Here is a 10,673-nt window from a genome sequence, read left to right on the forward strand (position 1 = left end):
ATTGGATGGTAAGGGTGTTATCTGGGAGACTCTCGGTGGGGGGTGAGACCTGGCTAAAGGTTAAAAGGGCTGAGTCCTTGCAGGATGTTATCCCTGGCCTTTGCCAGTTATGCTCAGTCAGCTTCCTGGCGAACCATGCTGTGAACAACTTGTCTCTGCCACAAGTTCCTGCAGCTTTGGTGTTCTATTCAAATGCATGGGGTCACGCAACCATGGACTGATCCTTCAAAACCCTGAGCCAAATAAACCGCCCTTCCTTCACACTGTTTCTAGTTGGGTAAATTTATCACAGTGACCCGGATATAAACAATGCAGTCCACAAAGTCACCACTGCTTTTCTTTCAGTTTGTGGCAGAAGCCAATGTCCTGCCCCTAGTCTGTGGCCTGAGGCCTCCTCAGTGACACACACACACACACACACACACACACACACACCCCATAGGCACAGACAGATGGAAATACACTTGTGTGCATGCACACCTGTGTACTCACACCTGAACACACACTGTCCCTACAGCATGTGGACAAAAGTCTCACCCATAGTGGAAAACCCTGGAAAGGAACTCATGGTGGGAAGGGGCCTTTGTTCACCCAGTGCTCTGAACAAACAGAGCCCAGAGCCTAAGAGTAAGTAATACAGGTGGTAGAGTCGCAAAAAAAACAGTAACTGGACCCCGGGGATCCTAAGGAATCCTCTCCAAACTATCTAGCCCCACCCTGTTCCCAGAAGCCATCCACGTAGTGGGCAGTTCAGATCCTTGCAGAACCAACTTAAACCACACAACCAGATTGGCTATGCCTGAGTTTATTAACATAAAGCAAGGGATGGAACAGAAACTCTGAAAATAAATATCTGCAGAGAAGAAGCCAAGCTAGAAGAGGAGGGAGCTCAGAGGGTTAGCAGCATGGTGCGAGACGGGAAGGGAGGAACATGGTAGAACCCATTCACTTCCTTCCCAGAAGTCGGGGACTGGAACGCCTGACGCGGACTTTCTGGGCCTGGGGGAGCGCACAGACGGTGTCCTGGCAGAGACAGCTCTCAATGTGCGTGTAGGTGTGGCTCAGCTCACTGCCATCTGGACATTCCAGGGTCACCTGGCGCTCGCTGGTCCTCTCCTCCTTGCAGCAAGAGCACCTGTGATCCAGATCCTGGACCTGGGCAGAGTACCTGGGGACAGGAGGGGCAGAATGAGTTCAGACTCCCTGGGAGCAGCAGCAGCATCCTCCCTCCACCACCGGGGCCTGTCTGTGAGCTCCAGCTCCTCCACCCCTCCATCTCACACTTGCAGCCTGAGACTCACATGGCGAAAGTCCCACAGGAGCCCGAACAGTAGTTCATGAAGACATTCTTGGAGCAGCCATTGTAGGAAATCTCCTTCTTGACACGGATGAGAGAGCAAGGGACTGCGGTGTTGTTTTTAGGAATACCTGGGAGGAGATGCAAGTGCAGGGGTGGTCTAAGACTGGCTCATGATCTCTTTTTCTCTCTCCCTCTCCCTCTTTTTCCCTTTCTCCCTCCCCCTCCCTATCCCCTCCCTTTTCCTCCTCCTCTTCCTCTACTGTGCTGGTTTTTCTCCTCTCTCCCAACATGGCTAGCCCTTAACTCCCAGTCTCACTGTTCTTTAAGGAAATGAGCCCCCTTCCTGGAAGGGGAATCAGAGTGTAGTAGACACAGTAGGAACAGGAGTCCCGAGGTACCCTGCCCTGGTGTCTTCCTGCCCAGGCTCTGGTAAAGCCCACCCACCACCCTGTTCCGCCAGCTGTACTCACAGGTCTTACAGCAGCCATTTGGCATGTACGTGATGGAGCCCTGAAGGGAAAGAGGAGTGTGAGGGAAGCCCAGAGCACCCCCAGCAGGTGCGTGCCCCTTCATGGGGTGCATAAGGAGGGTATGGAACAAGCCTCCTGGAAGCCAGGCAGCTGGGGCATCAGGCAGCGCACAGTGCCAGAGGGGTCCCACTCACCGGAACACATTCATCGGCGTTGAAGTCGGGGCAGGTGATGTTGGAGATAGAGGAGATGAGCTGGTTGTTGATTTTCAAGCAGCTGAAGAAGGTACAGTGGTCGTTGGGGTTTTTCTGTATCTCCCCGGGCTGTGGACACAGCACAGAATGGGGATGAGCAAGTGCGCCTCCAGAGAGGCCGGCCCTGGAAGACCTGGGAGCTACAGCTTCACAGGCAGTAGTCCCTGGGCAAGTGACATCCACAAGAGAGTCTTGGAGACATGAACTTACCTGCTTGTGGTTGCACAGCATAAAAATCTCTAACCTAGGTCTAACCTATGAACTAGGAAGTGACTTTGAACAGGGAAAGGGTCTTTGAAAATCTCAGGGAAAGAATCTGTGGATGAGGTCATCCTCCTTGCAAGAGACACAGAGGACACATGGGCTCAGATGGAAAGGAGGCTGATACATGGAGACCAGGTCAGAGATGATATAAACACAGCCGCACACCTGAAGAAGAGGAGGTAGGAAGGCTCCTCACGCTTCCGCCAGCCTTGACCCTGGACTTCAGAGCTCCAAAAGTGGAGCAGCCACCCAAATATATCACTCACACCAAGTTTTGGGGGACCTGGGATGTCTCAAGCCCAGTGATTGACAAGCTCGTGGGTGGGGCCTAGAACGCCGCCCCCCCTGCCCGTGAACACACACCTTCAGGATGATATACTGCTGGCCTGGCTTCTCAATGATGCAGTGGGTCTGCTGACATTTCTTGCAGCACTCCCCAGGGACTTCCACAGGCTCAAAGCCCTGTGGACACAGGAGAGGACAAGGCTGAGATCAAAGACTTGTCCCTGCAACCGGCCAGGTCCTGGGATCGCTGGAACACCCCACCTGGGGGGAGGCTCGCACACACAGGGAACAAGCATCATGGTGGGAGGCACAGTTCGGCAAGGAAGATTTTTTTTTTTTTTAATTGAAGGCAAATCATGGAAATGAACATGGAACCATGTGCCTCTTTGAAGATGGGAAGAAGGTAAAGGAGGCAGGAAAAGGGAAGGAAGGGAGGAACCCCACTTACAGAGCTGCAGGAGATGTTGCAGGGCACATGCGTACAGGAGATGTAGTTGACCTGGGTGGCATTGTCCATGGAGTCGGTGCATACACATTCCTGGCACTTGGTGGAGTACACTGGAGATCCAGGCTTTAGGAACAGGCAGAGAAGTAAAGGGGCCGCACACACCATCACCCATGTATACTCCTTCTTCAGGAGACAGACAACGCCACCCATCCCCCCCCCCGTACCCTCCCAGTTCAGAACTCACCTGGTATTCAGCATTCCCGTGCACACACACACCCTTGGGTTCTTGGGGGGAAAAAAGTGGGAAAAGCTATCAGAAGCCATCCAGCCTCAGCCTGGCACACAATCTAAGGAGGCTCAGGGCTGGGTGGATGCACAGCCATAGCCATGATAAAGACACACAAGGAGAATGCATGCTCCCTCCATGGACCCCTTGTTCCCAGCCTGCCCCGCTGCTGTTGTTCCCAGCCTGCCCCGCCTGTTGTGGCCTTCCCTTGCCCAGCTGGCATCACTTACCACAGGAGACATTTGGACAGCATTTTCCAGGCACAATTTTGCTCTTGGCTTCGAATCCCAGCGAGCAAGAGTGAGGTTCCGCACTGCATAGTTTGGTGTCACACTCTGAAGGCAGAGCAGGAGTGTGGTGACCAGGACAGATCACACAGGCAGAGCACCACATCCCACTGCAGAGCATGAATCTAGGCCCCTGTGGAGCCCGCCGAGACCAGGACTTGGAGTTGGGGCTCCTGATCTGCGTCCCACTCCCCTCTCAAGTGAGTATAACCTGAGTTAACCAGCTGGGGGGCAGGAAACCTCACCTACAGCACGCAAGGTCAGTTACACTAGGAGCCCTAGTGGTCTGAGAGTGGCTCCCATGCCCCAGGCTGTCCTTACTACATGTGGTTTTGTTGCAGCACTTGTTTTCTGGGTCGAGCTCTTCGACAAGGTAAGTGCCTTCCTCCTCGCATGTGGTCCGGTTCTCCCCAGCACATATCTTTGGAGTGCAGACAATGCGCTTTCCACCCTCTAGGCAAACACAGTCCTGGCAATCAAACTCAAACCGCTCTCCAATCTGCAAAGAGAAAAGATCAGATTAACACCTCATTAGCCCTACTATGACACGTCCAGGGCCAGCCAGAGAGGAAAGAGCTGGACCAGGTAGCCAGATGAGGAATCAAGTGAGAAAGCTTTATCCCTCATCACCTCTGAACTCATAGGGAAGGTTCAGGGACAGCCCAGCACCTGTTCATTCAAGGCCACTGACATCACACAGATGTGACTTGTTCACCAGCGTCCACCAACACCTCCTGGCATGCAATGGACACACCACACATTGTCTACTGATTTTTTTAATTGAGCTAAAGAGTCAACCAATGACTGTGGGCACACACGGGAAACAGGACCGAAGAAGGCAACGTGCCATCCCACGTTTAATCAGAGTATATAACTGGTGAGTGGATGGGTGGATAGATGAATAGATGGTTTGATGGATGAGTAGATGACTGGAAAGATAGAAAGATGGATGGATGATGGATTGATGGTTGGTTGCATAGATGGATAGTGTATGGGTAGTTGGACGGGTGGATGGTTGGATGGATAGATAGGTGGATGGAGGATGAAGGGTTCCGATGGATGGGTGATTGGATAGATTTGTGGGTGCGGAATAGGTGGATGGATAATGAATTAATGAATGAATGGAGGATGGATGGATGGATGGATGAAGGATAGATTAATGAATATGAATAGGTGGATGATGGCTGGGTGGCTGGATGAATGGATGGATAGATAACAAATGGATGGGATGAAAGATAGATGGTGGATAGGTGATTACTTGGATAGCTAATAAATGGATATACAGATGAATAGTGTGAATAGATGGATGGATTATGGATGGGTATTGGATAGATTGATGGGTGGTTGAATGGATAACGGATAGGTGAGTGGATGGATGGATGGATGGATGGATAAATGGATGGTATAGATGGTTAAATGGATGACGGACAGCTCAAGGTAATGGACTGATGGATAGATGCGCCAATGGATAGATGGGTGAGTGGGTGGATCTCACCCAGGACTTACATGGCTCCGGATTTTAGGGAGAATTCTCCCAGCACAAGGGGAAACCTACCTCTCTGGGCACATTGTCAGGTCCCACACAGCCTAGGAAGAGAGAGGAAACAAACTCTGTTAACACTGTCGTGATATTATAAGGAACTGAGATGTGCTTTCTGGCCCTGCCCCTGTAGACACAGAGGCACAGGAGGGAGGCAGTAGGAGTAGGAGACATACCACAAGTCTTCACACAGACATCAATGGCAGGGGAAAACTTTGTGGTGCCTTCAGAACAGAAGCAGCCTTCCACCAAGATTGTGAAATTCTGGGAGGCACTGGAATGGTAAGACACGCGTTCAGAAGGAAGGCGCGATATAGGCTGGGGCACAGTTCTGGCAGGGGGCTAAAGCTGACTGGACTGCATGAGCAGGACTAGGAAATCAGCGGGAGTCTTCAGGCAGCGTACCTGGACTGGCAGGTGGGCTCTTCTGCAGGGCCACAGGCCTTGTACTCCTTGTGAGGTGGACACTCCACAGCTGCAGGACAGGCGCAAGAATCAGGAAGGTCATACCCAGGGAGATAAGACTGCCCCTCCCTGGACAAAGCTACCCAGTCTTTCCTACCTAGGACTTCACCCCATGCAAGCCGAGGATGGGGAGCTGCCCGATACCCTTGCCTGACCCACAGATCCCCAGCACAGGCAGTACATGGGGAGAGATGAGTAGCACTTACAGCAGGCCCCCTGAGTACGGTTCCGCCAGTCAACGCAGGTGCCTTCCTTGGCACAGAGGGCTGCATAGGCCTGTACACTGGCACACTCCAAAGTAGAGTTAGGCACAAAGCAGCTATCAAACAGGCAGGCTTCATAGTAGTGCTTTGGAGGCACGAAGGGGTGACACTCAGAGAACAGGCTGTGCAGGGAGAGATAGATCACACTCTGGTCAGCACCCCAGCCTCTCCACATGCTTCCCTGGCCTCCCCTTAGCCTACTGGAGCCTGCTCAGAGGCCCCTGCCAAAGAGGCCCTATGCTACCAGTAGCAGAAGACAGAAAGTGCTGGCACCTAGAAAAAGAAGGACATGTGCCTGTGTTATCAGGCATGCAGAGATGTACTCTGCACACCTGAATGGTCGCTGGTTGCCAGGATGTCCCCTTCCAACAATCCTGCCAACGGGTTACCTAGCTGTGACTTCAAACACATACAGGGACAGGGAATGTCCTCCTGTGGCTACCAGATTTAGGAGTTCCTGACCCGTGTCCAAGCTCAAACCTGCCTCTCTGATCTACTAATGCTGTCTGGTCAGTTGATCTACTCAGGGTCTCCAGCTCACTTGAACCGGCACCTGGCCAGAAGGTGCGGGATGTCTGAGAGCAAAGAAAAGTGCTGGGGTAGGGGATGTCAAAGAGGATAGCTAGGATCTGGAGAAACAGAAGCCAGGTCCTGAGGCCCCCTGTGATCTGACACCCATCCACAGTGACACCCCAGCTCTCTCAGGCCCTCACAAGGGTTTCTCTGCCTACTTGGTAGACAGTAGGGACAACAGAGAGATGAGACCTCTTGATACCCTATATTTTTTGAGATAGGATCTCAACCGCCTAGGCTTGTCCTGATCCTCTTGCCTCCACTTCTCCACTTCCCACAGTTCACCTGCTCTTGATGAGCTCGCAGATAGGAGACACAGTGCAGTTCTCAGGTGGCAAGAACCCTGCTGTCGTGACGGCTGGGCGCTTGGTGGTGAAGCTGCTGTGGGGACAGTGTGGCTTGGAGGGGTCATTCACCAACCACTCGTCAGCAGCAACCTCACAGTCGGAGATGATCTCCCCGCTGGGCAGGATGCAGTCATCTTCAGTACTGTTAGTGCATGTGCCTGTGCACAGAGAAGCCACCCGTCAAGCCAGCACCAAGACACACTATCAGACCCAGGTCGGGCCCTGGCACCTTTCCTTCTCCAGCTCAGGCACCCTGTGCCCCACTGGCCAGGCAAGAGGGAAAATTCAAAGTCAAGCTAACATCTGATGGCTCCTCACAGGGACCAAACACAAGAGAATGCCACAGTGCCTGTCCACAGAGAAGTAGAGAACCCACAGCTAGGCGACTGATGCTCACACCCAGTCTTGCCCTCCAAGGAAAGAGGCTGGGGGGGACTCACCACACTGGCCCTTTGTGTTGTTGCCAAAGAGGTGGTAGGGCAGCCGGATGGAGAAAGACAGGCCGTTGTAGGTGATCTGAGCTTCCAGCCTGGGGATGTCTACCACATAGTTGATGCCAGATTCGTATACCTGCACCCCAAACTTCTGGTAGGGCAGAGCCACTACCTGCTTGTTCACCTGTACCTGTAGTCAACATGTCTGAGTCAGGGAGGGCCTCTGAGACTGGAGCAAGAGGCTGCCACATGCTCGAGGCTTGCCCTGCTGTGTCCTGTCCCACCATTGTTCTCTCTGGAAGTCATATAGCTCATCAAGAAGGCCAAGTTGCACCTGGGGATAGCACCTAGGTTATCTCTACCCCTATCTGAAAGGGGAGCTTTTCCTGCCCCTTACCGCTTTCCCTTCCCTTCTTGCCTCCTTTCCACAACACTAGGACAGACGTTTGTCCCAGCTCATCCCAGGAGATACCAAAGAAGGCTCTTCCCAGGGACTTTGAGGCTCCTCGAAAGGTTCGGGGCTCCTCAGATGTTTCCATCGATATCACCAATGACCCAAGGATAGAGAAGACTCAGCTAGACACAGCCACTTCCTGTTCACCTATCCTCAGAGAGGAGGTTTCTGTGCTCACTTCGAGAGCCCATGAGAAGAGCTGACATGACCCTAAGGAGGCTCTAATGTGCCGTGGTTCCAGCCAGGTCCAGTGAATCCGCAACCTAATCCTCGGTCGCCTGGGGCCCACAGTATAAGGCCATGAGAGACACACTTTGACTGCCCAACCAGTCCCAGTCACATACCTGCACCACAATGGGCATCAATTGCAGAGTCCTGATCTGCACTTCCTGGGTCTCGTGACGCACAATTAGTGTGCGGGGGCAGGATACCTCGTCACTGACATCACAATGGTAGTTGTCAATGTAGACCCCAAAGTTGTCCACCGTGGGGGTAATCTCCTCCATTAGGACATAGGAGCAGTTACCCTGGTAACTGTAGTAGAGCCCATCGAAGGTGACAAAGTGCGGGTCCCCCCAGCCAGTGCAGTAGCCTGTGGAAGAAGATTTGTAAGTTGATGTCATCCAGGATTCAAGGGACAGGCTGAAAAAGCCAGCAGTCACTAAAGGAGCCTGAAAATCCTGGTCCCTAGGTTGAGCCACTAGGGACTTCCAAGCGGGAGCAGATCTTCTAAAATCATCTTCCCAGTTGGTCCAGAGACACACCCCCTCTTCTGCAGGGAGAGGCCTTGCTTTAGAGTCAGAAGGTCACTCTTAACCTCAGAAGCATCCTTGCTCAGAAAGGTGCCTCTGCCCCACCAGCCAAGACTTCTATCTACCCCCCTCCTACCCAGGGAGACATAAAGGGTATTGAGAAGTCCCTAAGACTGTGCACAGCCTACAGCAGGTGCTTAGCAATCAAAGTCTGTTCCCAAGAGGCTAGCCCTGCCGCTACTGGTACCAAAGAAGAAAGAACCCTAGCAGGCATATCCTCAGATAGCAAGGCCTTACAGTCACACTCCCAGTGCCAGCAGCAGCCATCAGGGTCGATGACACGCACAGGCTTCAGGCCATTGGAGCAGGTAGGCATGGGCGGGGGTTCGCACTTCCGCTCCACAAGCTCCACTACGTTGTCATGCTTGCAAATGGCCATGGTACAGTTACATAGCCACCAGGTCTCATTCTCCTACAGGAGACAGGGCATGGACCAGTCAGCAGGCAGCCCCTCTTAGCGTCCCCAGTCTACACAAGAGGATAGGACCCACTCAGGGATGGAGCTGAGGGAGGCTAATATGAGGAGAAGAAAGTCAGGATATGGGGAAAAGAGAGAAGGCCAGCCGACCCTAAGCCCACGATGTTTTGGGAAATATCAGCCCTACTGAAGAAGGTGCAGGGTGTGGGAACGTGGGCATCTTGGACAACCAAGAAGGGTGTCATTCAGATGGTAGGTGCCCAGACATGGACCTGTTCAGTATCCAGGTAAGAAAGCCATATATTACCCACTGACCTGTCTAGGAGGATCAAAGTCGAGGCACCACCCAGGAGTGGAGGTTGTGGTTGTTGACTTGGATGTTGTGGAGGATGTAGACTTTGAAGATGTGGTAGATGATGGTGTGGACGGTGTAGACTTTGAAGATGTGGTAGATGGTGTGGAGGGTGTGGTTGTCGGGGAGGACGTTGGTGTTGATGGTGTAGAAGTTGAGGGAGTAGATGGACAGGGCCATTTGAAGATTTGGAGTTTGCACTCCACAGAGCAGTTCACATAATAACAAGTGTTCCCATAGGTATTGTTGTAGACCAGTTCACCTAAAAGGGAAGAGAAGGACGCAGTCTTTACACCATCCAGAGGCAGAGCTAGCCACGAAAACACACTGATCGACTCCATGGAGGCCTTGGAGAGGGACTCACTGTCCTGGAGGAGGGTACTTAGGGGATAAGACTAAAGTTAGATGAGGTAAGAGGGTAAGCCCCCTAGTGTGACATTAGTGGCATTGCAAGAAGAGGATGAGAGACCAGAGCCAGCACATCTCTCATGGCCTGATACCTGCATTGTATTTTGATGCAGAATGAGGAAACCATAGGGTGCCCGTGCCATGTTACTTCCTAGCCTCTGGAATGGTCAGCTGGATGACCAGGTGCCAGATACATGTTTCTGTACTTCCTAGCCTCTGGAACCGTCAGCTGGGTGACCTCCTATTATTTATAAATCATTTGACCTCAAGTATTTTGTTAAAACAGAAAACAGACTAAGACCCACCCTACCTGTTCTCCTGGCCTTGGAAGAGCCCTGACCTCTGGTTCATGTTCCAAGTAAGGTGAAGCTGACCACAAAAATATCCACCCATGACCAGCATCCAGCCTCCTGAGAAAGCTTCAAGTTGGGGTCTGACCCTGGTTCTACTCACTGGAAAGAGCAGGGAACAGCCTGAGCTTTGTAAACATTAGACTTAAACACCATGGATACCTGGGCCATAGTACGTGTCATTCAAAACACAGCAGGTAACCAAGGTGTCGACACTGGTCCAGTCAGTGATGGGAGAGGTGATTGGGGAGGCTGAGGAGATTGTGCCCCAAGAAGAGGTCCTGGTGGTCTCCAAAGTAGTTGGTGTGGTTTCCGTGGTAGATACTGGCACAGTGAAGGATGTAGGGGTGGATGTGGAGGGTGGTCTTGTGGTGGGTGAAGTTTGTCCTGTTGTGGTCCTTGAGGAAGTAGATGTGCCTGTAAGAACATTGTGGGTCAATGGCACTGTTCATCTCAGATGCCGCAGGGCTCAACCTGCAGGCCCTGCCACAGAGAGAGAACAGCTGGCCCAAGAAGCCATGGTGAGGTCTCAAAACCTTATATCTACTCACCAGGATTTGACACCACCATGCACACTGTGTGACTGTCACACTGGACATCTGACAAGGCCAGACTAGCTACCCTCCAGACTAGCTGCCATGCCCAGACAGAGGAGTAGCCCTA

The 10,673-nt window shown here is 52.4% G+C and overlaps 1 protein-coding gene across 1 annotated transcript in view; it reads right to left on the reverse strand.

Annotated features, from left to right (window-relative positions):
- Positions 1 to 789: 789 nt before the first annotated feature.
- Positions 790 to 10,673, reverse strand: part of Muc2 (mucin 2, oligomeric mucus/gel-forming) — a 35,548-nt gene continuing 25,664 nt past the window's right edge. Inside the window, exons 30-48 of the mRNA XM_041666173.1 lie at positions 10,173 to 10,427; positions 9,216 to 9,514; positions 8,720 to 8,894; positions 8,015 to 8,262; positions 7,223 to 7,406; positions 6,721 to 6,940; positions 5,806 to 5,984; positions 5,540 to 5,609; positions 5,311 to 5,408; positions 5,150 to 5,181; positions 3,916 to 4,093; positions 3,538 to 3,642; positions 3,266 to 3,306; positions 3,022 to 3,144; positions 2,652 to 2,750; positions 1,965 to 2,093; positions 1,771 to 1,810; positions 1,302 to 1,428; positions 790 to 1,168 (exon numbers count right to left, since the gene is read on the reverse strand). Of these exons, the coding sequence (XP_041522107.1) occupies positions 946 to 1,168; positions 1,302 to 1,428; positions 1,771 to 1,810; positions 1,965 to 2,093; positions 2,652 to 2,750; positions 3,022 to 3,144; positions 3,266 to 3,306; positions 3,538 to 3,642; positions 3,916 to 4,093; positions 5,150 to 5,181; positions 5,311 to 5,408; positions 5,540 to 5,609; positions 5,806 to 5,984; positions 6,721 to 6,940; positions 7,223 to 7,406; positions 8,015 to 8,262; positions 8,720 to 8,894; positions 9,216 to 9,514; positions 10,173 to 10,427 (2,825 nt within the window). The 3' untranslated portion in view covers positions 790 to 945. The remainder of the gene's footprint in view (positions 1,169 to 1,301; positions 1,429 to 1,770; positions 1,811 to 1,964; positions 2,094 to 2,651; positions 2,751 to 3,021; positions 3,145 to 3,265; positions 3,307 to 3,537; positions 3,643 to 3,915; positions 4,094 to 5,149; positions 5,182 to 5,310; positions 5,409 to 5,539; positions 5,610 to 5,805; positions 5,985 to 6,720; positions 6,941 to 7,222; positions 7,407 to 8,014; positions 8,263 to 8,719; positions 8,895 to 9,215; positions 9,515 to 10,172; positions 10,428 to 10,673) is intronic.

This window comes from Microtus oregoni, unplaced genomic scaffold, assembly GCF_018167655.1.
Source record: "Microtus oregoni isolate MIOR12 unplaced genomic scaffold, Mior012 000016F_ref0000370, whole genome shotgun sequence".
NCBI classification, from domain to species: domain Eukaryota; kingdom Metazoa; phylum Chordata; class Mammalia; order Rodentia; family Cricetidae; genus Microtus; species Microtus oregoni.